This window comes from Onychostoma macrolepis, chromosome 21 (assembly GCF_012432095.1).
Source record: "Onychostoma macrolepis isolate SWU-2019 chromosome 21, ASM1243209v1, whole genome shotgun sequence".
Taxonomy (NCBI): domain Eukaryota; kingdom Metazoa; phylum Chordata; class Actinopteri; order Cypriniformes; family Cyprinidae; genus Onychostoma; species Onychostoma macrolepis.
The window spans coordinates 12,310,947-12,338,674 of record NC_081175.1 but is presented as its reverse complement, the minus strand read 5'-3'; the positions used below and the strand labels follow the sequence as shown (position 1 = coordinate 12,338,674).

General features: G+C 35.3%; 1 protein-coding gene and 1 long non-coding RNA gene across 2 annotated transcripts; one reads left to right on the top strand and one right to left on the bottom strand.

The window, feature by feature from the left end:
• The first annotated feature begins 312 nt into the window (after positions 1 to 312).
• Positions 313 to 12,038, top strand: LOC131529313 (uncharacterized). The gene is made up of 5 exons (XR_009268055.1): positions 313 to 454; positions 931 to 1,051; positions 1,676 to 1,793; positions 1,929 to 2,868; positions 11,930 to 12,038. It is a non-coding gene; the product is annotated as an uncharacterized LOC131529313 (long non-coding RNA).
• Positions 12,039 to 12,120: 82 nt separating this feature from the next.
• rasgrp2 (RAS guanyl releasing protein 2 (calcium and DAG-regulated)) lies at positions 12,121 to 26,735 on the bottom strand. Its single transcript, XM_058758961.1, has 16 exons — positions 26,239 to 26,735; positions 25,808 to 25,964; positions 24,909 to 25,011; positions 24,586 to 24,642; positions 22,456 to 22,587; positions 19,411 to 19,552; positions 19,127 to 19,300; positions 18,822 to 18,938; positions 18,221 to 18,502; positions 17,699 to 17,779; positions 17,318 to 17,425; positions 15,692 to 15,807; positions 15,431 to 15,572; positions 13,799 to 13,835; positions 13,555 to 13,716; positions 12,121 to 12,258 (listed from the first exon to the last, which is right to left on the bottom strand). Exons 2-16 carry the CDS (start codon positions 25,875 to 25,877, stop codon positions 12,203 to 12,205), a joined length of 1,779 nt encoding a protein of 592 aa, XP_058614944.1. The 5' UTR covers positions 25,878 to 25,964; positions 26,239 to 26,735; the 3' UTR covers positions 12,121 to 12,202.
• Between the last annotated feature and the right edge of the window lie 993 nt (positions 26,736 to 27,728).

The following is a 27,728-nucleotide window of genomic DNA, read 5'->3' as shown; positions in this document are numbered from 1 at the left end:
ATTCAGTCACTGATTTTGAGCATCACTCCCTGCGTTTTAAAGTGCCCCTATTATGGATTTTTGAAAATGACCTTTCATGCAGTGTGTAACACAGCTCTAAGTGAATGAAAATATCCTGCAAAGTTTAAAATCTGAAAGTGCACCGTGTATAAAGTTATTGTCTCTCAAAAGAAAGAGTCGACTCTGAATCATTGAAATGAGTCGTTTTTAAAACGAAATTGACGTCAACATGAAACATTAGCATATTGCCCGCCCACTTGTTGCCACTAGGTGCCGCTTTTGGAGCGTTAAATAGCTGTTTCCCCGGTTACGGTTGTACACAAAGCAGCACTGCACTCTGCTTTAAATGAAATCGACCAATCAGACCAATCACCGCGGATTAGCGTCAAGCAAAGGAGGGGTTTGGAAAAATGGACCGTTGAGCGAATCGTTTGGGAGTCGTTGAGCAAATAAGGTAAAAATAAATGCATATTATAAGAAAATGAAAGTTTTTTTTGACCTTGCATGCATGTCAACCTGTTGTTGGGGACTCCCAAAACCAAAATATGAACCTTTCATAACCCATAATAGGGGCACTTTAAAATGTTGTGGTCTAATTTAAAATAGTCAAAAATGTTTGCCTCAAGACCACTTTTCATATCAGTTTCCATTCAGTTTTGCATGTAAGAATGTCTTATGTAAATCATGTTTGATCACTTTAAACGTTAAAAATGGTGAAATATGTTTTAAATGTTTTCTGATTAAATTGTATGTTTAATCAGAATGCCTTTGGATTAATTGAATGTCAAACAAATGAACGACAAACAAATAGTAGTTTATGCCATTTTTGTAATAGGCCTACTGGTTTAATTTTGTCATTTAAGGTTGATATAATAATGATGCAATGGAGTCATGTGGATTACTTGTGGATTATTGTGATGTTTTTATCAGCTGTTTGGGCTCTAATTCTGATGGCACCCATGCAGAGCATCCATTGGTATGCGAGTGATGCAATGCTACAAGTTGTTTCCGATGAAGAAACAAACTCATCTAAATCTTGGATGTCCTGACGGTGTGTATTTCTTCAGCAGATTTTACTTTTTGGGTTAACGTTTCTTTCCGCTTTTCCTTCCTTCCTTCCTTCCTTCCTTCATTTAACTTATCAACTTAATTGCACAGACACTATTGGATGAGAACTGAACTGAGCTAGATGATGCACTGAATCAGTGATGAACTGACTTTAATTGAAAAATGTTTCCTATTGTCCTCTTTTTACAGCTGCTTTACAGCGGAATTTAATTTTGTTTGCATTATTGAAACAGTGTAAAACTATAAAGCTGATTTGACACAAAAATATTGTATAATAATTGATATTGTATAAAAAGCGCTATATAAATAATGGTGACTTAACTTGACTTGACTTCATTGTTCATGTTTTTTAACAAAAGGGGGGTATGCCATTACATCTAATGCAATTTACTGAGTCTTTGTCTTTTTTCAGAAATATTCTCTAAAACAAAAGAGTTAAGACTAGTTGAACATTTTGCATATCCCCATTACAGACTGATTGGACACCTGCACCAGCGCTGTCGTGCATCCCCTGTGCCTGCCGGTGCCAGCAGCACTCAGTGTGTGTGTGTGTGTGTGTATTCCCATCTAATGATCATGACTTCTACACATCCTTCTTTTCTATCAGCTCACCGCCATTTAGTACAAATTACAGCCATCAGCTCCACCCACGTTGCATCGTAGCTGTCGATTCCTGAGGGAGCAATTCTTCAAATCTTCTTCAAATTTTTCTTCCACATGCCCAGGTAAGACGTGTTCACCCACAGGCCAGCATGCATGAATGCCCACACTCGCTGGCCCCGGTTACCCAATATAACCTTTTCAGCAGAACCCTGGCCAGCCATAACTTGATTTAATTACTATCTCATTACTCTCTGCAGCTGCACATACTCCGTCGACTCTCTGTCCTTCTACTCCTGGCTTGTGAATTCCACTCAATTGCCCCGGTTAATGGAGAGAACACAATAAAGCATCAAACACTCTTGGAGGTAAAACTCCTCTATATGAACCGACATTGAGCGGGAAACCTCGGAGCCCGAATCGGCCTCAGCACAGCCTGGTTCTGTTTAGCGATGCTGGGTTTACATGATCGCCAGCCACGACTGCCATATTGATAGACCCTTCGCCATGGCGCGGTAATGCAGCCGGAATGAGCAGAGAACTAAAATCAGCCATGCACCCTCACGCCTACCACTGGCGTTCGACTCCGCTGTAATAGTTTCTATTTGTGGAAGAGGAAGGATATAAACAAATGCATTAGCTTTGCCTCGCCACAGGAACGACGGGGGAAAACAAGTCAAAGTGAACAGCGGGAAAGAGAGGAGGTGAGGCGGTGGGTGCAGAAAGGAGTGGGGGAAGGCAGGAATGAAATGAAAATGTTGCGATTGGGATGTAAAACTGCAAAGTGGCGTGAACAGATAAGGGACGGAGAGAGAGAGAGTGAGAGTGAGAGAGGACGAAGATGGTGAGTAGATCCAATCTCCAACCCTGTCAATCAAAACCGCAGTGTTTACTGCCCACACATCCCTGCCCCTTTTACAGGCATTACACATGCAGCGAAGACTGTCTCGCTTCAGCCGTATTGATCATGTGCCAGGGCAGACCGGTGGCCTCTGCTGATTGAATATATTGGATGACTTCCATTGTGGAGCTTCGTCTTCAAAGTGGTTCTGAAGCTCTGGATCAAACGCGGAGTGTCGTAAGTGATTACGGACGATAATGATAATGACTTTGTTCTGTTCTGGATGACTGTTTGATGAAGTTTGTTAGGCTTCTTCTGCGGCTCTGAAGTTCAAAGAGGCATGCCGACCACTTCCTGAAGTGAGTGAAATGGTTCCTGTCGTTAAATTGACTGTAGAATAAAATCATTTGCAAGCTCATGAACTCTGTAAATCTATAATCATTCTTCTAGAAAATCAGTGCCAGGAATTACTCAACCCTTGAAAAAAAAATTATTAAGGCAATCGTGGTATTTGGGCTAAAATCCCATATCCTAACGTAATCCCAACAAAAAAGGATATTTTTGTGCAACAAAGCCACTTAGAAAAAAAGTTTATTTTCCAAAAAAAAACAAAAAACACTATATTCAGCAATCTATAAACTATATTCCAAGTCTTCTGAAGGCATATGATAGCATTGTCGTATGCAAAGAATCAATTGTAATTGACCATTTGTGCTTGTGTGCTTAGGTTTATACAAAATTGAGTGCGTCATCATGTCAAACACCGAACATCACTAGTTCAAACCAAATTGCTTCCAAAAACTTGCCATAAAGTTGTACGGACTATTTTTATGGAGCCTTTTATTGTGCTGTTTGTCATGTTTTGGAGCTTGACAGCCCCTGGTCACTATATTGTTTTGTAGTATAAATGTTTTAAAACATCTCTTTGTGTGCTCCATGGAAGAATAAAAAAGAATATATCCTGTACACTACAGTTTGAAAAGTCTGAGGTCAGAAAGATACAGTGCATCCGGAAAGTATTCACAGCACTTCACTTTTTCCACATTTTGCTATGTTACAGCCTCATTCCAAAATCGATTAAATTCTTTATTTTCCTCAAAATTCTACAAACAATACCCCATAATGACAACGTGAAATAAGTTTGTTTGAAATGTATTACAAAAAAAAAAAAAGTATTCACAGCCTTTGCCATGACACTCAAAATTGAGTTCAGGTGCATCCTGTTTCCACTGATCATTCTTGAGATGTTTCTATAACTTGATTGGAGTCCACCTGTGGTAAATTCAGTTGATTGGACATAGTTTGGAAAGGCACACAACCTGTCTATATAAGGTCCCACAGTTAACAGTGCATGTCAGAGCACAAACCAAGCCATGAAGTCTGAGGAATTGTCTGTAGACCTCTGAGACAGTATTGTATTGAGGTACAGATCTGAGGAAGGGTACAGAAATATTTCTGCAGCATCGAAGGTTCACAGAAGCATGTAGTCTCTGTTACCCTTAATGGAAGAAGTTTGAAACAACCAGGACTCTTCCTAGTGCTAGCCTCCTGGCCAAACTGAGCAACTGATGAAGAAGGGCCTTGTCTAGACTGGTGACCAAGAACCTGAAGGTCACTCTAGTTGAGCTCCATGATATACTGTATGCAGATGGGAGAAACCTACAGAAGGACAAACATCACTGCAACACTCCACCGATCTGGGCTTTATGGCGGTGTGGCCAAACTCAATCCTCTCCTCAGTGAAAACACATGAAAACACACTTGGAATTTGCAAAAAAGCACCTAAAGGAGCCTCAGACTCTGAGAAACAAGATTCTCTGGTCCGATGAATCTCAATTCTAAGCATCATGTTTGAAGGAAACCAGCTCTGCTCATCACCTGCAGAGCACCATCCCAAAAGTAAAGTGCGCTGGTAGTAGCCTCATGTTGTAGGGCTGTTTTTCAGCGTAAGGGACTGAGGGACTCGTAGAGTAGAAAAGCTCAGTGCACCAAAATATAGAGAGAGCCTGAATGAAAGTCCAGTCCAGAGCATTCAGAACCTCAGACTGGGCAGAAGGTTCAACTTCCAACAGGACAAGGACCCTAAGCACACAGTAAGAGTGGCTTATAGACAACTCTGTGAATGTCCTTGAGTTCCCCAGCCAGCCTGGGATTGAACTCAATCAAATATTTCTGAAGAAACCTGAAAATGTGCGTCTACCCCCGTCCAACCTGACAGAGCTTGAGAGGTGAGGAGAAGAATGGCAAATAATTGCCAAATGATGATGATCAAAGCTTGTGGCATCATACCCAAAAAGATTTGAGGCTGTAATTGGTGTCAAAGGTGTTTCAACAAGGTATTGAGCAAAGGCTGTGAATACTTATGTGTTTTTTTTTTTTTTTTTAAACTTGCAAAGATTTCAAACAAACTACTTTCACGTTGTCATTATGGGGTATTGTTTGTAGAATTGAGGAAAATAATACATTTAATCCATTTTGGAAGAAGGCTGTAACGTAACAAAATGTGGAAAAAGTGAAACGCTGTGAATACGTTCCGGATGCACTGTGTATTTATTCACCTTTAAGGAAATTAATACTTTTTTTACAGCAAGGAAGCATAAAATCGATAAAATGTGACAGTAAATGCTGTCTATTTTTGCTTTTCTATTTTAATTAACTGTTGTCTTGAATTTTTGAATAATAATTTTCACAAAAATATTTAACAGCAAAACGGTTTTCAACTTTACATACACTATTTACTATCAAAATGACATACGCTCCAGTTTTCCACAACACTGCAAATCATGCAACTTCATTGTAGTTTTCATTCTAAAAACTTATTTTATATTGATCAGGATGATGCAGATACGTTTCCTCCGTGTTGCATGCTCATCCAAAAAGTCAGTCTGTGACGTTTACTTATTCTTGTTGTTGAATTTTTTTTCTTTTTTTTTTTCTTCACAATATAAATGCATAAAGACATTCTGCATTCCATAAAGGTCACTAGTGTGACCTTTAACACTATTTGAAGGAGAACCTACAATATATTCACAATAGTAACCTTATCGTTTTAGCATAAACTGTTTTCCTAAGCGAGACAAAGGTCTGTATACAGAGCGGTTCAGATGAGGATAGTACAAATTACAATTGGGCCAGTGATGATGACTTTTTTTCAATGTCAGTGAATTGACTGGCCCAGAATGGAGCATGACATAAAGCTCCAACTATCTTTTCTGACAGGCTCGTCTTCATCTCAGTAACTCTTACATTTTCATTCCCTCCTCTGACCTCAATCAAGGCCTTTCGCTTTTATCATAGCGCAATTTCCATCACAGATATAAACTCATTTGCGTTCATGAAGGTCAATGACTGAATGAACACAAACGGAGAGAGTTATCTGGACACGGCTGGTCTTACAGCAGAATCTAATGTCATTATTATGACGACTCGGTAAATAAGTGGCTCTCAAAGACATCAGACGACTGCCGCAAAGCGGGACGGAGCCGGTGAAGGACGGTACCGCATTGGAAAACCTACTGGCGGAGAAACACACGACACATTGTGCAGCACACACACACGCGTAACAAGTAATACTGCACTCCTCCTGTAAATATACCCTTCCCAGAGCAACCACTAATGAATGTTAATTTCAGTCCCCTGGTGCTGATCCAATATGCTGATAAAGAGAGTGTGTGTGTGTGTGTGTGTGTGTGTGTGTGTGTGTGTGTGTGTGTGTTTGAGGCCCGTGGGGCCACCTAAGCATCTCGTGGAGCGGCGCTTTCATATTGAACATTAGTAAAATGGACCAGAACGCCTGGCTTTCTTCTCTCGTCTGTAATTAACGAGTTGATTATTAAAATGAAGCTGTAGATCGTTCCCTTAAGCATGCTGATATCATAACACAGAGTGAGGAGCTCCATGCAGATGCTCTCACAAGGGTAACTGTAGTGGAGCTGCTCTGTATCAGGTGCAACTATCAGTGGCACTCGGGGGCTCTCACGAGACCAGCGCCATCCCTGACCTCTGCTGCGGTTTCCTCTCTCTACTCGCTTTCCAAAATCCTCCAGAAATAGAAGAAAATATTGATATTCGACCTTGTGCGGGGTTATAGTATCATCTTGCTTGTCCACCAAGTGATAAGATGCATACATTGAAGCCTGCATTTATAGTCCACATGGTGGCTATACATGGTCAAAATGTTTTGAATTTTAACCGAAAAAGAATGAAAATGAAACTTTTTTTTTGTTGTTGTTGATAACAATTAATTATATTCAGCACAATTATTTTTGTTTTTTATTTGGAAGTAGAAAATATATTGTATGCTATTTGTAAAAAAAAAAAAAATACAAGGCACTTTAAACATAAAAATAAAATGGAAATTAATTATTTTACTTTTTATTTATTTATTTTTACTTTTAAATTATCTTTTCATTTCCATGTTTTTCTTATGTTATTTTATTAAAACTATATATATAATTATAAAATATGTAATTATTTTTAACAACAAAGGATATATACATACACATATGAGATATATGTTAACACTTTTCAATTAAAAAATGTAAATTGTAAAATATAAAATGTTTATAAAATATATATATATATTTTTTTGCATATTAATAAATATAATTACAAATTACATTATCATCATCACCATAACATTTTGAGTGAAAATTTGGAATTGTGTGTGGCTTTCCTAATCAAGTCCAATCAGTATAATCAAACACAGCTGGACTCAAATGAAGGTGTAGAACCATCTCAAGGATGATCAGAAGAAATGGACAGCACCTGAGTTAAATATATGAGTGTCACAGCAAAGGGTCTGAGTACTTAGGACCATGTGATATTTCAGTTTTTCTTTTTTAATAAATCTGCAAAAATGTCAACAATTGTGTGTTTTTCTGTCAATATGGGGTGCTGTGTGTACATTAATGAGGAAAAAAAAAGAACTTAAATGATTTTAGCAAATGGCTGCAATATAACAGAGTGAAAAATTTAAGGGGGTCTGAATACTTTCTGTACCCACTGTGTGTGTCTGTGTGTGTGTGTGTGTGTGTGTGTGTGTGTGTGTGTGTGTCTGTGTCTGTGTGTGTTTGTGTGTCTGTGTGTGTGTGTGTCTGTGTGTGTGTGTGTGTGTGTGTGACCCTGAACCACAAAACCAGTCTTAAGTAGCATGGGTATATTTGTAGAAATAGCCAAAAATACACTGTATGGGTCAAAATTATCGATTTGTCTTTTATGTCAAAAATCATTACAATATTAAGTAAAGATCATGTTCCACGTAGATATTTCGTAAATTTCCCACTGTTGATATATCAAAACTTACGTTTTTATTAGTAATATGCATTGCTAAGAACTTCATTTGGACAACTTTAAAGGCGATTTTCTCAATATTTTTATTTTTTTGCACCCTCAGATTCCAGATTTTTCAAATCTCAGTCAAATATTGTCCTAACAAACCATAAATCAATGGAAAGCTTATTTATTGAGCTTTCAGGTAATGTATAAATCTCAATATCAAAAAATGTATTACATTTAAAAAAATAAGAAAATACTAAATTATGCAAAAAGAAGCTATTTTTGTTTTACTTATAGCTAATATTCTACAAATAAAATATTCAAAATATTCTACAAATAAAATAACTACTGTAAATGCGCACACACACACACACACATATATATATATATATATATATAAACTGTAAATGTGTAATCATATTTTTAAATACAGATTACAGATAAAATTGTCATAATATTTTGAGTTTATAATATTTTTAATTTACTTTAAAATAAAAAAAATACAAAAATGAAAATGTTATATTATAACAAGTATTATGTATTTTATTTAAAAGAACAGTAAAAAGATGTTCCTTGCACAATCCACTTTTGTTTATATTTTATTTAAATTTAGTTACATGTTTAATGTGACATTTCAAATTGTTTGGTTAAAATTTATTGAATTATTTTATTTTATTTTGACATGCTTATGGTTATTGTCAGTATATTTTAAGGTTAAGAAAATTTTGTAGGTTGATTCATATTACCACTTATGTTTATGAACTATCCAGGCACCACAAACTTTAGAGTCACTTTTTTTTTTCAGTGAATTTGTGTCAGCCTACTGTATGCTGTTTTAGCATAAATTATACAGGACGTTTATAGTCTATAAAGGAAAATAAGAACGAACACTTGCAAAGTTCTTGACATGCCACTGCACTGCTCGTATAAGACGCTAATGGAAGTCTTGAGCACATAATGTATCTTAAATGGCTGTGCTGTAAGCCCCGCCCACACCGCTGGCTACGGTTCATGAACAATAGCAATTCCTGCTCTCCAGTGACATGGTTCACCCAAGTGTTAAAAAATTACTTTAAAAGCCCATGTTGATATAGTGGCAAGCACAACTTAACTGTGAACGTAATTGCAGCTTTACAGCTAAAGGTCCAACCTGCTAGATTAACCCTCTGTTCCAGGCCAATTTCAGCTCGTGATTCACACAGCAGTGTTTGCAGTAAATAATGCAGTGAAAATGAAACCTTTAAACATTTAATCTTTTATTTATGCCCCTGTTTTCAGCATACAGCTGTTTGTCTGGACAGTGTATATGTCAATAAGACAATTTCCTCACATACAGTAATAATACTATATCAGCCTCCAAAAATAATGACAAGCAGGCAGCAGAATATATCCTTTTTGATTAAATGTTCTATTTATTATACATGTAACCATCTCGGCAGCAAAAAAAAAAAACATGTAAATGTACATCAAAGAAAACAAATGATTCATCTGCATAATAAAAAAATATAAACATAAAAAAAGAAAGCAAATGAGGCAGCACAAGAACTTGTAAAATCGTTCTCTCAATTTAAGACAACAGCGCCTTCTGTTGGTGTGAAATTGAAGCCTGTGATGAGAGATGGCCATGGCACAAGAGTGTCTGTAACATGTCATTCATTTGACCTTCTCTTCTATTCATAATTCAAATCATGAGAATTAAAAAGATCAGTGAAATCATGCAGTTACAGGAATTCCAATTAAAATACTATTGTAAAAAAAAACAAAAGAAGTCTGCACCGTTGCACATTGTCATATATACAGGTGCTGGTCATATAATTAGAATATCATCAAAAAGTTTATTTATTTCACTAATTCCATTCAAAAAGTGAAACTTGTATATTATATTCATTCATTACACACAGACTGATAGATTTCAAATGTTTATTTCTTTTAATTTTGATGATTATAACTGACAACTAAGGAAAATCCCAAATTCAGTATCTCAGAAAATTAGAATATTTACATTTGAGTTTGAATAAATGACCATCCCTACAGTATAAATTCCGGGTATCTCTTGTTCTTTGAAACCACATTAATGGGGAAGACTGCTGACTTGGTCAGAAGACGAACATTGATCCAGAAGACGAACATTGACACCCTCCACAAAGAGGGTAAGTCACAGAGGGTCATTACTGAAAGGTGTGGCTGTTTACAGAGTGCTGTATCAAAGCATATTAAATGCAAAGTTGACTGGAAGGAAGAATTTGGGTAGGAAAAGATGCACAAGCAACAGGGATGACCACAAGCTTGAGAATACTGTCAAGCAAAGCTGATTGAAACACTTGTGAGAGCTTCACAAGGAGAGAACTGAAGCTGGAGTCAGTGCATCAAGAGTCACCACGCTCAGACGTCTTCAGGAAAAGGGCTACCAAGCCACTTCTGAACCAGAGACAACGTCAGAAGCATCTTAACTGGGCTGTGGAGAAAAAGAACTGGACTGTTGCTCAGTGGTCCAAAGTCCTTTTTTCAGATGAAAGTAAATTTGCATTTCATTTGGAAATCAAGGTCCCAGAGTCTGGAGGAAGAGTGGAGAGGCACAGAATCCATGTTGCTTGAAGTCCAGTGTGAAGTTTCCACAGTCTGTGATGATTTGGGCTGCCATGTCATCTGCTGGTGTTGGTCCACTGTGTTTTCTGATGTCCACAGTCAACGCAGCCATCTACCAGGAAATTTTAGAGCACTTCATGCTTCCTGCTGTTGACAAGCTTTATGGAGATGCTGATTTCATTTTCCAGCAGGACTTGGCACCTGCCCACACTGCCAAACGTACCAAAAGCTGGTTCAATGACCATAGTGTTACTGTGCTTGATTGGCCAGCAAACTCGCCTGACCTTATCCCCATAGAAAATCTATGGGGTATTGTGAAGAGGAAGATGCGATATGCCAGACCCAACAATGCAGAAGAGCTGAAGGCCACTATCAGAGCAACCTGGGCTCTCGTAACACCTGAGCAGTGCCACAGACTGATCAACTCCATGACACGCCGCATTGCTGCAGTAATTCAGGCAAAAGGAGCCCCAACTAAGTATTGAGTGCTGTACATGCTCATACTTTTCATGCTCATACTTTTCATGTTCATACTTTTCAGTTGGCCAAGATTTCTAAAAACCCTTTCTTTGTATTGGTCTTAAGTAATATTCTAATTTTCTGAGATACTGAATTTGGGATTTTCCTTAGTTGTCAGTTATAATCATCAAAATTAAAAGAAATAAACATTTGAAATATATCAGTCTGTGTGTAATGAATGAATATAATATACAAGTTTCACTTTTTGAATGGAATTAGTGAAATAAATCAACTTTTGATGATATTCTAATTATATGACCAGCACCTGCATATATATATATATATATATACCGTATATATATATATATATATATATATATATATATATATATATATATATGAAGAGTTCAGATGCAAAGCCTCTAAGTGCTGTCTGAAACTTTCTTCTAAAATGAGCCTATATCTATGTTCAGTTTTCACTTTAATTGCATAGAAATAGTAAAATTCTTGATAAAAAAAAAAATTCGCATTTTAGATGAAAATTTCAGACGGCACTTAGACAGCATCTGAACACTTCTATATATATATATATAATGTATGTATATGTATATATATATATATATATATACAGACACATATATGAAGAGTTTATTTGCAAAGACAGATAATCAAAAATCATGTTTTTATTGTGTTTTATTGTGTTAGCTGTATTTTTTTAGTTATATTTTTAACCTAATCAAAATAAACCAACGGCAGTTTGATTGAGAATTGGAATGCACAATGGAAAAAAAAAATTATATATATATATTTATATATATATATATATATATATATATATACTGTATAAATATAAAATGTATGCATAGTAGGTGACAAATTATACTGTACATTGTAATGGGTTGTTTTTAGACCCATTTCATCCTAAGCACGTTTAATTTTACTTCTACTAAGAGGATGAGAAGCTAAATTTACCTACATCATAAGTGTACTTTAAGGAAAAACTAAAATAGTACAAATGTATACGACCTTTTCAGATATTTGTTGCAACTTAACTGGTGCTTTTTTCATATTTGTTTGAAATCCATGTACTATTTTCAGACCAAAGACCCATGAGAGATCACAATACAGGAGAGTTCAAGAGAATGCATCACCTAGGACAACAAACGCATGAACAAACACACGCAGTGCAGCTCTGTCCCTGCTGCTGCGCTTGCTTATGGATTTGCTCCAGGATGTTCTTATGGAAATAGAGAGGAGAGGAACGTATCTAATGCCAGGTGATGGATTTCTGTTCATGAGAAGGACTTAATGAAAAAGCTCTCAACCACGAGGTGAATGTGTTGGCAATATACATCATCTTTTCAAACCCCATCAAAGGTGGACATCAAAAACCTCATCCTGTTCCTCCTGAGAGCCGTCTGTGATGACTGTGGAGGTACAGAGAGAGAGAATAAAAGGCTGAGAAAGAGTCACTCTGCGAGTTATCATCGTTTACTCTTTAAAAGATAAATAGTACAGTGTACTAGACAGGACATGGATTCTACTGCAGTAGCCTATGTACAATGTTGTCCAAAGACCACTAGAAAAAGTGCTTAACAGTTTTCTAATTGAAATAAAACTAGTTTTTTTTCCCCCCAATAACAATTACATTCGACCCGACAAAACATACTTTTACAATTTTTTTATTTTATTTTATTTTTTATTTTATTTGTAAGGACATGGTAATGCATGTATATTTACAGTAAAATACAGAAAAACATTTTTAAAATTAAATAAGAATAATTTAATAAAAAATAACAAATAAAACAAAACAAAACAAAATAAAATGTGTAAGAAAAACCAAAAATATTAAAACTAATTTTATAAAATTAATTAATTTATATTATTAATTTACTTTTTTTTTTACTAAATTACAAAAGAACATATATTTTCTACTTACTATTAAAATAGATTTAAATAATTGTGTTAAATATAATTTATGGCAATCAGAAAAGCTAGTTTTATTATTATTATTTATATAGTGAATAGTTATTAATTGAATAATTAATTGAATAAGTGAATAATTTCATTAATTTTTAATGTTTTTATTTATATATTTGTAGCTTTATTATTTATCATTATTTATTATATTGGTAACACTTTACAATAAGGTTCATTAGTTAACTACATTAGTTAACGAACTAAGAATGAACAATACTTCTACAGCATTTATTAATCTTAGTTAATGTTAATTTCAGCATTTACTAATGCATTATTAAAATCACAAGTTTTGTTTGTTAACATTAGTTAATGCACTGTGAACTAACATGAACAAACAATGAACGACTGTATTTTTATTAACTAACATTAACAAAGATTAATAAAGAGTGTAGTAAATGTAGTGTTCATTGTTCGTTCACGTTAATTAATACATTAACTAATGTTAACAAATGACACCTTATTGTAGTGTTACCATTATATTTGTAGCCAGTATTCTACAAATAAAATAAATATTCAAAATATTTTATAAAATTAAATAAAATAAATTTAGTGTCCATTTACTATCTATCTATCTATCTATCTATCTATCTATCTATCTATCTATAGTGATTCAATATTTATGTAAATTTATTTTTTCAATTTAAATTAGATTTTGAATTCCATATTTCTGGAATTGGATTATATAGTGTAGCATGTGCGTGTGTCTTTTGTTCAAGTACGCTTGTGTATAAATGTGCATTTACCTGGGGACTCTGCTATCGCCTCTGTGCTGGAGGGAGGCGGAAAGCTGAAAGAGCGTGTGGCCTTAAAGGAAGCGTCACTGTGACAACTGATGCTCTGTGTACGCTTACGGCACTCGAAGGCCAAACGACTGCAACAGTCTTTATGACAGCTCACCCCACACACTGAAAAAACACAGAGGAGGGTCAGCGGGCCACATTTACACAGGAAAAAGACAAGAGTTAAGGTCTACATTTGGTTTCATACCTTTGCATTTGTATCGCTGTTTGTAAAATCCCCATATCTGCAAGAATTAGCATACATTAAATAAGTGACAAAGAGAGAATATAAGAAAAACATGGAACATTTTTTAAAATGGATTTCGGTGTATTAATTTAGTTCATATATATATATATATATATATATATATATATATATATATTAGTGCTGGGCAACGATTAATCTAGATTAATCTCATCCAAAATAAAAGTTTTTGTGTACATAATATATGTGTGTGTATTGTGTATATTTATTATGTATATATGAATACACACCCATGTATGTATATATTTAAGAAAAATGTGTTATGTTTATATATTAAATATATTTATATATCATATAAATTATATTAATATAAATATATACATGTAAATACATGTAAATATTTTCAAAATATATACTGTATGTGTGTGTCTTTATATACACATAATAAATATTCACAGTACACACAGATATATTATATAAACAAAAACTTTTATTTTGGATGAGATTAATCTAGATTAATCGTTGCCCAGCACTAATATATATATATATATATATATATGTGTGTGTGTGTGTGTGTGTGTGTGACCCTGAATAAATAGGCTTTCCATTGATGTATGGTTTGTTACGATATGACAATATTTGGCTGAGATACAATTATGAAATTCTTACCAATGCATATAATAATCAAAAATTAAGTTTTGATATATTTATGGTAGGAAATTTACAAAACATCTTCTTGGAACATGATCTTTACTTAATATCCTAATGATTTTTGGCATAAAAGAAAAATCAATAAGTTTGACCCATACAATGTAATGTTGGCTATTGCTACAAATATACCCGGGCTACTTAAGACTGGTTTTGTGGTCCAGGGTCTCACACACACACACACACACACACACACACACATATTATATACTATATATATATATATATATATATACACACAGTACATACACATACATATAATTAAAAAAAAAATCTTACTGGTCCCAAACTTTGAGTGTATGTAGTACATTTAATTTTAAAATAGTTATTTAATTATTTACTGCTTAAATGTGCTAATGTTATGACTGGAGTCTATACAGTATTTCATGTGAGTGGACATACATACTACTTATTCTTTTACATGTAAAAACTTTGTTATAAAGAAAACTTGGCCTGAGTGTACGTTAAATTGAATTGCATTGAAAAAAAGCTTTTCAAAAATACTGGTTCAACAAAAACACTGAAGAAAAAAGCAAACAGGTTCTCTACTCGGGTGGACCTTGACAGGAAATTAGAAAATAGGAAGTGGTTACTATCTACACCCAGATACCAACTGTGAACATAACAACATCTCTCCCTCAGACACACCCTTAAACACAACCTGCTGCACTCGCACCGAAAACAGCACAAGTACTATAAACCTCTGACAGCAGAGACAAATATGAACGAATGCAAGCCGTATATACGATGTGGCTTACAAGTGATAATAAAATGCATTATGTGCATCTGTGCTTTTTGAAATAAATACAGATCTGGATGTCTGTTTCTCATGATGCTGAAAAGATCTTATTTCATCTCTTGTGTGGGTTGTCATCACATTGAAGATGAAGATAAAGAGACTGAGCCCCAAATAAAATGTGCACTCACCAAACGAGAGCAGTGCTGACAAAATGAAGGCTTGACGCTGCTTGTCTCTGTAAACGTGTGAACAAAACCCATCTTACAGTTCTGTAAGGAACTCGCCTTTGTGAAGTACTCAATCATCTCCTCATGGCTAATTTTACAGTCCCTGGGAGTGAAAATGAAAAAGAGAAAGATGGACCTTTACTGTAGTGTAGACTTTGACAAATGAGGAAAAATAATTAGTATTACTCCAGATACACTGGACAGATGTCTTGATAAACCCACTGGTTTTGGTCCAGTTCATCAAACTTGCCGAGGTAAGGGAAATTGCTCCTGATGATCTCAAACTCTCCTTGGGAAATGTAGCCATCGCCATCAGTGTCAAAATTTTGGAACACTGACTGAAAGTAAGACATCTTCCAATTAGTTCTCTTTCACCACAAGTTAATTTCTGGAATTCTTGTCAAATTTGTGCAATATCACACACACAACAGTGTTGATCATTATTTGTTGTTCAGCACAATGGCATGATTATAAATATGATATTTCTTTTAACCAGCCAGTCTATAAACAAAAAATAACTTTGTTGTCACATAACTTACATTTGCTCCAGTAATGAAAATATTTGTAAATTAAAAGCAGAATTAAGTGGTTTCATGTTTCAAGGTTACATTCCTTTTTGTTTTTGAACAAACCGATCGAGTGAATGATTCAATGACTCACTCATATAGTCAGTCACTTGTATAATTTTTTTAATGAGTCAATGTTATTGAACAAATCGGCTGAGTGAAAGATTTAATGACTTGCTCATTAGGTCAGTCACTTGTTTCATTCCTGATTCAGTGAGTTTTTTTGAATGAATCATTTTGTGTGAATGATTCAGTGTTGCACTCATTAGGTCCAGTGTTTCCCATACATTGATTTATTTGTGGAGGTCCGCCACAATATCAAAACTGACAGATTTTTTCAAAAAGCTTTGACTTTGTTGAATAAACGAGCACTGCACGTTTCAAAATCAAAACACGGTGCGGGTGTTTTTATATCACTGTATTTCTGAAGGAAACCGACTGTCTTCAGAAAATTTTGGATGTCATTTTTATTTCATCTTGCATGTATTGCCTGATAAAGCAGCGTTTGTGAGCGGAGCACTGCTTTGTGTACAGCGTTACCGGGGAAACTAAAAGTGCTTCCTGCTGGCAGAGAATGAATTTGCATATATGCCGCCACAAATAGAGTCCAAGTCTGTGGGAAACACTGAGGTCAGTGAATTATTTAACTCCTGAATGAATCAATGTGTTTGAAAGATCAGTCACTTGTTTCATTTTTTTAAGATGAATCAGTGTTTTTGAACAAATCGACTGAATGAATGATTTAATGACTTACTTATAAGGTCAGTCAATTGTTTAACTCTTTAATTGAATCAGTGTTTTTGAAAGGTCAGTCACTTGTTTCATTTTTTATTTTTTTTTGGTGTGTGTATTTTTAAACAAATCGGTCGAGTGAAAGATTTAATGACTCGCTCATAAGGGCAGTCGCTTGTTTCATTCCTGATTCAATTAGTTTTTTTGAATGAATCAGTTGAGTAAGTGATTAAATGTCTCACACATAAGGTCAGCCAATTGTTTAACACCTGAATGAATAAGTGTTTGAAAGTATTAACTGAATGAATCAATTGTTGCCACCTACTGGCATAACAATGAAATCAACAGAAAGAGTCACTGAAAAATACCCACCACTAAAACACCGATTGACAGTCTGGCTGGAACATGAAAACTGCATAACTGACTGTTGTCGCATGTAACCAGCTAATTCTTGCATTTATATACTATTTCCAAACAATTAGTTTATTTGAAAACCAAATAAATATTCAGAAAAATTATAAGTGAATTGAAAGTAGTATGAGTCACATACCGCCACCATTTTTTCAATGTGCTTGTTGATGATGGCTGGATCCGCTTTGGGTTTGACTGAAGATGACCACTGTTCTATTAGAGGAGACTGTGACTTTGAGCTGGATGTCTAAGAGGTCAGAAATCAATGGCATATTCACTTAGTATGTGAAAATAAGGCACCACTAGATATGGATAAATGACTGCTGTCTATTGGTTGAACAGAATAATTATAGAGTAGTTGTTCAGTCTCCCAGCTGCAAGTCCACGTAAGTGGATTATGCAAGCAACATGGGAAAATTAATCTGTCAAATTGTGTCATGAGTGGTTGTAATTGGTGGTTTCTACCTCATGGTGGCCACTGATTTGCTATCTGAGCAGTTATGTCGGTGGGGTGACTCACTGATAGTTTAATGCTGCGAGGCTCCCTCTGTAGAGATAGCTGATATATCTCATCCTCTGAATGGTACTGGTCCAAAGACACCTGGACAGGAACACAATAAATGTAAATTATAAACAATAATTGATAATTAACATAGATTTGAGAAATCCATCAAAGGCTATATCAACCTCAATGTCGGCTGCTTATCTATCAGTTTACTAAAAATGTCTATAATTTAAAGGAATATTTAAAAAATGTTATGATTTATTTATATATATATAATTTATATGTATTTATTTTCTTATAAAATCCTAAAATTAATTTAAAATAAATTACAAATAAATATGTAAATTACATAAAATATATACAGTATGTATGCAAATTTCAAATATATGCTATTTTTTTATACTTTCTATTCATCAGAGAATCCTGAAAAAAGTATCACAGTTTTGCCATCACAGGAATAAATTACATTTTAAATGCATTAAAATAATAATAATAACTTTGATTACAGCAAACCCATTCCACCCATAACAGACTTACTATAAGCAGATTCAGCAGGTCTGAATTGGCTTCTATACTGGGCGGAGTGCTTTGAATGAGCGCCAACTCTTCTAGGATGGCATACAATTGATGGGTCTTGGTTAGGTTGACCCTAGTCTTCTCCGGGTCAAACCAATCAGGCAGGGCCACATGGACGGCAATCAGATCCTTCAAATGCACCCCAAGGATTGGGAAGCGGAATCCCAAACATTCTGAGAAACGCTGACGATAGCGACTGTAGTTTCCAGAGGATGTGACCAGCTCCACCAATCCATCAAACACCTGATTAAACGCAGAAGTAAACATCGGTTAGGATGAAAGCCAGGTCCAGTCGCTATATGAGGAAAGGGGATTTTGGTACATGGGTACAAGATATTCCTGCTCATGTTTGGTTGCCTGATAACAGAGCACTTGACGTATTGAAGTATTGATATTTCTGTGCAATCTGGCAGAGAGTATGAAAATGGCACTCAATCTATCTACTGAAAAGTGGACTTTAAGAATCTTATCTGTCATTGCCAGAGTTGGAGTGTTACAGCTGTTTGTTTTTCTTGCCAGTATTGGAGGTGTGTTTACAAAGCAGCTCTCTGGCAGTCCTCACCTTGCGCATCTCGCTGCCGATGAGTGCTTGCGTATCCTTGAGTCTAGCAATGGAGCTATTGCTGAGCCCACCCACTACAGCCATCAGTGTGTTGAAGTTCTGCAGCTGCAGTAGCCTCTACACACACACACAGAGTACAATATGTATATATTCATTTCAAAATCCTAAAACATTATTATTTTTTTTTTTCAGTTTTAAATTAGATTCTGAATGCCCAGATCTTTAATGTGGTCTGAGACTTTTGGACCCCGCTGTAAACAGATTACATGTCTTAAAATATAAGCGAGCGAGCGAGTTGGATTAACCTGGGCCACTTTGATGAATTCACTGATGACAGTGGCTCTCTGCTGAGCTGTAGGCTTACTGAGAACCATGATCTGGATCCACTGGGAAACACTGTTAAACAGAGTAATGAAACGCTCCAGAATGGGATTATCCACCGTGCAGCCGTGCATCACGAAACTGTGGTAGTCCTGGAACTGAGGGGGAACAGATTTTTTCATTTGCAATATGAACTCAGACTCGAGGTCATGCTATTACGAGCCCAAAGACGCGACTAAATACTGCATCTATAAATTAAGAGACTTACCAGAATTTTGCAAAATGATTTATACTCCATATACGTTAGGTGTTCAGCCAGGGTGGAAGCATCCAGGTGGTCAAAAAGAAGAGAGGTCTTGCGTTTCTTCTGGACAGTTTCATCCAGTTGACGTCGCCATTCGTAAGATGGACTACAGGCAAAGCAAACATATATAGTATGTATGTGTGTGTGTGTGTGTGTGTATGAGGGAGAGAGAGAGAGACAGAGAGAGAGGTGTATGAATTTTTCTGTCGTCTCTTGACAACTCAATAGATCTAGAGTGTCATGTTACTGACCCATTAGTGTAATACAATATAATAGAAAAAGTTGCATACTTGATATTTAGGCATATATAGGACAACACATACAGTATGTGTTAAATATTTAAAAAAATTGTTTTTCTGTTATTTATCAAATAAAAGTTAGTGTTGTAACCAACATCGAAAACCTTTTTAATGTCACCATGAAATAAGAAATAACTGCACACACACACACACACACACACACACACACACACATTATATATATATATATACAGTATATATATACACAGGGTTCCTACACATTTTCCATTTCAAAATTCCATACTTTTCCAGACTCAAATTTCCAAACCTCTCGGTAGATTTTCAGACCATATTTAACATAAATGGTTCATAGAGCATTATTTTCAGCTTTATATTTGGTATATAGTAGTCATCTGTAAATATTTTTATTTTCTCAAAGTGACAACATACAGAGTCCCTAATATAAAAAATACAGACTTTTACATGCACACAAGAAACTTTTTTTGTGCCTTCGAGAAAGTATTCACATGTGAGTACACATTACAATTTCTAGTTTTATATAACCTATTTCCTTTGTGTATCACTGCTATCTTACTATGAATAAAACAAGAGCATGGATGCACATGAGGTAACAGAGATCTACCTGTTCAAAATTTAGATTTTCTTATGGTAGTACCTCTAATATCAAGGCCTAATGTCCAATTTAACACATCCTCTGTGGTGGTGGAGAAACCATGACACGAAATGGGCTGATGGCATAAAATTTGCCAAGTTCAAGGGTCTATAAAAAAGACTGGTACTGTAAAAAAGTGTTTAAGATTTGCATGTATATTTTTTATTTATCTTGTGATTGCGTATTGCACTTTGTACTTTTCTCCACTGCAGTGTCTTGTTTTTCTCGGCACAGTGTGGGTCTGCCTGGTGGGTTGGTGGGTGGGGGGTATGGCTGCAGTCTGGATTGGTGTGTTATATTTTGTGTTGTACCGAAATGACTCCTTAATAAAAAATAATTGTTCACAAAAAAAAAAATATTTGGCTTTCATTGGGGCAATATGCCATATTTCAAGGCCTTAGATCTCTTTAATGCTTACTCTGTGGCGACCAAGAAACCACACCGTGAAATGGGCTGATGGCACAACAGGTGGCTCAGTGTGCATTGTCCTGTATGCTAAGTTTAATTGTTTCTTGTGCACAACATACAAGTGTGTATATCTATATATATTTTTTTTTTTGCAAAGGTCCTTGAGTTATGTTATACGGTGCTAAGAATATAGTGTGAAGAAACCCAAAATGCTTTTAACTAGGGCTGGATGATTTGGCAAAAAAAATTAAATCTTGATTTTTTCAGAACATTTGACTGATTCTAAATTTTTTTTCAGATTTTTAACTAGTCAACTTGAAAATGTAACTACAACACAATTCAAGTAATTTTTCTGTACCCACCCTCTAGTTAAAGAAAATTCTATTCCAAGTGCACCACACATGAAGTTGATGTAAATGTTAAACAAATCACTTTGCAGAAAAGATGCATGAACTACAACTACATTGTACAAACTTGTCAATTATGTGTTCATAAATAATACGAGGAAAATGCTTGTAAAAAAATCTCAAAAGTCAAGGTAAAACAAATTCAAAATGACTGAAGGTATAACACCCGTAGACTATTATTAATGATAAGTGTTCTGTAAAAACAACAGCAGCTTTCAGCCTGTCACCATGATGCAAACATGAAATATCAGACATACAGTAGTAGTTCTTTCCAGGTTTTTTATTCGATTGCGCTGCTTTTCCAATGTCGTTTCTGTGTTTGACTGTTGCGCTTGCATCTCTTGCAGCGTCTCATGCATGAAACGGCTTTATAAAAACACTGTGCTCATGTTAAAAGAAGTTCACTCCCATCTTCCTGCATGTTTTACCTATTGCACTGCCTGCGTAGCATGTTTGTCAACACAAAAGTGCATTCTGTGTGAATGGCGCTTAGCAATATATTTATGGTCCTTCACATGTGAGCGATAATCATGTGCGCCGACATGCGTTTGGATCATTCTTTTCTCTTTACTGTTATCATTGGCATATTGCCAAAGTGTCTAATTCTATCATTTGGTAATATTTCTATTCAAAATCGCGATTCCTCGATTTCTAAAAAAAAAAATCATGGCAAAACATTAAATTCAAATTAATCGACAAAATCTGGAAAATTGCCCAGCCCTACTTCTAACCTGCATTTTGCATAATGAAAAAGCGCACATTGAATTCATTCAGTCATCTTTGGCGATCACTAAAGATTTACTCAACAGCTGCCATGAAACCTCACTTCTTGTACGATAAATTTATTTTAATTAAATTCTGAATTTTCTATTATAAAAAATTAAATGGGGGCAATGGTCTGGAAACACAAACATTTTTCCATACTCTGCTTTCTTTTTTCCATACTTTTCCAGACCTGGAAAATACTTAAATCAAATTCCATACTTTTATATATATATATATATATATATATATATATATATATATATTATACTGTATACTGTGTGTGTGTATCACAAATACTAACAACTTTTTTACAAGAACTTGGTATATTTGTTTTTAACTAGACTTTTCCATCATCTATGACATTCTTATTTGTCATTGACCTAAGAACTTCTAGCTGTTTGAGTATCTCAGACATGCAGCTTGTTTGTGATGTTCAGTACACTATTCCCCCACACTCTCCAGCCCTCTGTTTCAAAGGAGCAGCGGTTTGGGTGAGTTCTGTGCCCCTGTGACTCACATGCTGTCTATGTCGATGAGCAGACTACGCCTCACATCTCCATTCTGCTCCAGTCGCTCTTTCAGACCGCGAATCTGCTCAGCCAGAGCGGGGTTCAGGTCAAACTCAGCTGGGAACTCAGATATCCAGTACCTGACAGAGAAAGAGAGACGGAAGACAGAGAGAGCTATGACACAGAGTAGCTGTGCATGAAATAGGTCTAGGCAAGACATCAGGAGGATGAGTATTTTCAGTGAATAGTCTTGCCTCAACTGCTTTATGTGAATTCACAATACACCTCTGTGATACAACCCAGCTGCCTTATGACAAAGAACATCCACATCTTTACAAGAAATATGCACTGCATGGCCAGATAGTATGTGGACACCACAGCCATAGATGCTTTTGAGTGTGAAATAAGTCTGCATAAATGCATACATTTCAAAACCATTAGCATTAACAGGGAGTTCTCCTTAAGGGGGCGTTCACACATAACACGTTTTGGCTGCTTTTCCACAGTTTTTTTTATTTTTTATGTTAACATTCACTAGATGGACGTCTTTGAACACTTTGCTTACATATCACGTCTTTTTCAGCGTCTCACTTTGATACTGCAATCTAAAAACGTGCCACTGAAGTCTTAATACCATGCATTTTTTCCCATTCCACTGCCCTGAATCTCGCATTTTTAAATGCAAAAACGTGTTGTGTGTGAATGGCCCCTAAGGAAATTTGCAAGCTGTGAATGTCAATATCACTGATAGGGCAAACACAGCATGCAGCGCGTTTAAATAATTGTTTTAGACCATTAAATGTTCTTTTCCTTCTGGTTAACATGTTTTCTGTTACTGTTCTGTTACATATTTTCTCTTAAATGTTTTAACAAATTACAGCACCTACATTTTTTGGACTCCACTGTCCATGAACATTTATTGAGGCAAGAGCTATTCGGTTTATGGGTTGTCTATGCACTCATATTACCACAAATAGGTAAAAGTGCAACTTGCAATATGGCGAAATAAGTCCTGCCTTCTAAATAATACAACCAATAGCCAATTGATAAGGTTATTGGATCATTGTCGTTAGAAGTTCAATTTGCTATAGAAACAGTCAGAAACTTAGGACTGCACAGGTGCATTGGCTGGTCCAGCCTGATATAAAAGCTTTTTTTAACACTACGCAACATTTATGAGAAAGTTCATGTTAGATTTTGTTGTTGATTTTAAATATTTTATTTAAAGAGATAGTTCACCCATGTTGGTAACCAAACAGGTTGACAGTAGCCAATGACAAAAAACCACTATGGAAGTCAATGGCTACTGTCAACATTTGGTTACCGACATTCTTCCAAATATCCTCATTTGTGTTCAACCCCAGCAGGCACACAACGTCATAGGACGTTGATATTTGGTTAAATTCCAGTTGCGACGTCGGGTGACCAAAATCAATGTCAATTCAACGTCTAATGTCAATTTGATGTCCAATACCGATGTCAGCTGACATTTATATTTGTTGTTTTTAGGTTGTCTAACCAAAATCCAACGTTAGGTCAATGTCACATTGGCGTCAAATACTGACGTCAACCCAATTTTCATTCTCAACCAAAATGCAACGTCTCTTGAAGGTAAGTAGATTATAACAGAATTTGCATTTTTGGGTGAACCGTCCCTTTAAATGTAAGCATGGCAAGCAGCTTTGAGATTCAGCTATTTCCCCATTCAGGTAGACAGGACTTGGTCTTGGATGCCCAAAATAGGCTTTGAAAGGGACTTTGTTTTAATCTAACACCTCATCATTTCACACTGAGTTTCGTGACACAGGGTTAAAAGCAGCGCTAACCCCCTTGTGAAACATTGCTTTTAAAGCAGGGTTTAAAAATATGATAACCCAAGGTTAAGAGTCGCATGAAAAGCCCATTTAAAGCCCTCTGGAGGGGTATTGTGATATTGAAAGAGAAGAGGTAGGTGCCACTCTATTATAAATCTTTGAATATGATTTACGGCTGTATTCTGTACTTGATTTCATGCACCTGTTACTAATGGGTTTATCTGAAACAGCTGAACCTTGGATGTCTTCAAGCTTTTAGCCATGTAATATATGTATAGTTATTATAATAAATAAATAAATAAATAAATAGGCTTTTTAACCTACTTGACAAGGTGACAAATCTGAGACTGGCGATTTGCAGAACAATCCTGTTCCTGAGACCTGTAATACTGTCAAGGTAGCTCCACTTCATTACTATTATCGGCTTGTTAGGAGAGTGATGGAAACAGTTTGTAATGCAGTCAGCCCTCTCTATAAATGACAAACCCCACCCATGACCGAATGTACTAAGCGTTAAATGTCTAGCATAAAAGCCAGCCTGTCACCTCCAAAACTAAATGTACAAAGACTTTTGACATTAATTCTAGTTTTTTGAAATACAGAGTTCTGAGAAAGTATAATGTGACAGGTCTGCTGAAGAAGGATACTTGTGCAGGAGTTTCTTTGCTAGGTCACTGGATGACAGGTACCAGGGATGCATGGTAAGAAACATTCGCACGAGAGACGGCTCCTTCAGAACGTCTTCATTGTCTGCGAGGAAGATAGAAAACCAGACAGACATTTTCACATTAATTACCATGAATCCATTAGCCTATGACTTAATTAATACATTTGTAGCCTATGACTTTCATTTAATACTCAGCTTGAAGAAAAAAAAAATTATATATATGTATGTATGCATTAGTGCTATCAATTAATTGTGATTAACTGCATCCAAAATAAAAGTTTTAGTTTACATAATATATGTGTGTACTTCGTACATTACACATACAGTATATATTTTGAAAATATTCACATGTATTTACATGTATATATTTATATTCATATAATTTATATTATATATAAATATATTTAATATATAAACATAACATATTTTTCTGAAATATATACATACATGTGTGTGTATTTATATATACATAATGAATGCGATAAATATCTTAAATATCTTTGTCTTTCCCACGTTAAAATGTATCAAGTAAAATTTTATAATGATTCATTTAATGGCTTTGCAATGAAAGCATCATATCATATTATGTAAAATACATTTATATTTGATTTTACTAAATGCACACTGTTATACGTCAGGCCTAAATTACAACACTCAATTATATAGTAACAGTGCTCCATTTCTCTATCCACCAGGGCTTGAATTGGCTTGAAAAAATTGAAGACCCCTGAGCTAGAGAAATTAACATGAGAAATACAGAAAAGGTTTGAAGAATATCAAGAAACAGACACAAATGCATACAGTTGAACAAGCCAGTGTTGTTCCGACTGGCTGATCAGAGTGTTTACACAAGAGGAGGAAGCAAATATGACCACTGACCAAAGGCTTTGATGCAGGCTTCCACCAGCTCATCCACGCTGGCTGACTGATCCGATGAAACGCTCTCCATCCCTTTCTACTTCACTGTTCTCCACAGCCCCTCCTTTTCCCCCCACTTAATTTTCCACTCCTCTCTTTGATCCCTCTCTTTTTCAGTCTGAAAACGAGACAACGCCATGCGCGGCAAAGGAAACAGAATCAATAAAGCAGAGAATGGTTCAGATGTGAGAGGTGTCGCTGGTTTTTCATTTTCATCAAAAGCAGACAAATCCTGGTCACACATGGATAATACGGTGGACAAGACTCATCCGCAGAAAAACAAGGTGCATTAAAGAAAAGAAAAAAAAAAAAATCAAAGATCCATAGGAACTGTTCTCAGACAACAGTAGAAGGAAAATATAAGCCTTAGAAAGATTTTCAAAGGAACTTACCCGTTGAATCTGGCATCAATGGTCAAACAGTGATCATCCTTGAAAACAGAAGTGCTAATGAACGCTGGGCTTCAGTAGAGCCTCTCTACTTATGTACTGAAAACCACAAAGAGCCTCACTAGGGTTCAATCCGCGTACAGCTGTAGGAGCCTGTAGACTCAGTTTCCTGTCAGTTGAGAAATTTACAACTGTTGCATTTCCTGTTCAGAATGTTTCGAGACTTTGTCACATTCACAACAAAAAGGGGTGGAGGACAAAGGGTGAGAAAAAAAATGTAAAGAGAGAAATTTTTTTTTATTTACAACTAAATTCTTAATTAATACTTTTGTATTGGTTCCAGTAAAAATATCTAATGTCTAAAATATCTAAAGACAAACGTAGTTGAGAACCAAAACTGCATAAGACATTAAGACATGTTTTCAGAGAACAAATCTTGATTTTTTTTCTCCTCCTGTTGCAGAATCAGTTTCCTCATTGGCAAATTGTTTTTAATAAGTTTTATGCTTAAAACAAGACATATAAGATATTATCAAGAAATACACACACACACACACACACACACACACACACACATACATAATTAAGAAGTGTAAAATATATTATTTTAAAACAAATTAGCTTATGGAATTTTGCTTCTCAAGTAAGTTTAACTTTAATTTTATAAATAAGAAACGAGAAATACTGTATATATAATCAATCTGTATTTATATATACATATATAATAGAAAATTATTTAATAATTAATTAAAATGAAACATTCTTCCATTGAAATTTAGCTTCATTTAAGGATAACTCTGCATGTGACTTTGTTTGCTTTAATGATAAATCAGAGCACCACATAACTGTTTATAAAGCATGGACACAAAAGTGCCCACAATCCACACTGCTGAGGGTGTGATCAACCTGAAATTGAACAGTTGTGTTGGCTCCCCTCAGTGGCCACATAGTGTCACACACTTTAATTTCTCACTCTGGCTATTACTGAAGCTTGAATTGATATTAAAACTGAAATGTCAAATAATCAGTTTTATTGAAAATAAAACTAAAAAGTTAAAATCCTGAACTTAATGGAATAAAGATAAACTAGTGCTATTTCATTTGAAATCAAATTTATATATGATTGTGATTAGGGTATGAAAATATCCAGACTGAAAAAAAAAACTTTAATCATTTCCTATTATTATCAATATTATGTTGTCCTGTCTCATATTTATCTTGAATGTAAGTGTACATTTACACTATATTTAGTACAAATATAGCAAATTACGATAGATCTTGACCATTAAAGCAGATCTTGAATAGGCCTTTTTTAACAAAACTCTAGAAACTAAGGCAAAGATATCTAATAAGAACGGATTAATTATTTATTATTTTGCAGTGTAGGGGGCTAATGAATCTTTATGATCGTTACAAAAAACCGCACATCTTATCCGGTTCTGCCCTAAAGGATTTGTGAAGGTACTGCAGGGGGTCTGCAGAGAAAAGAAAAA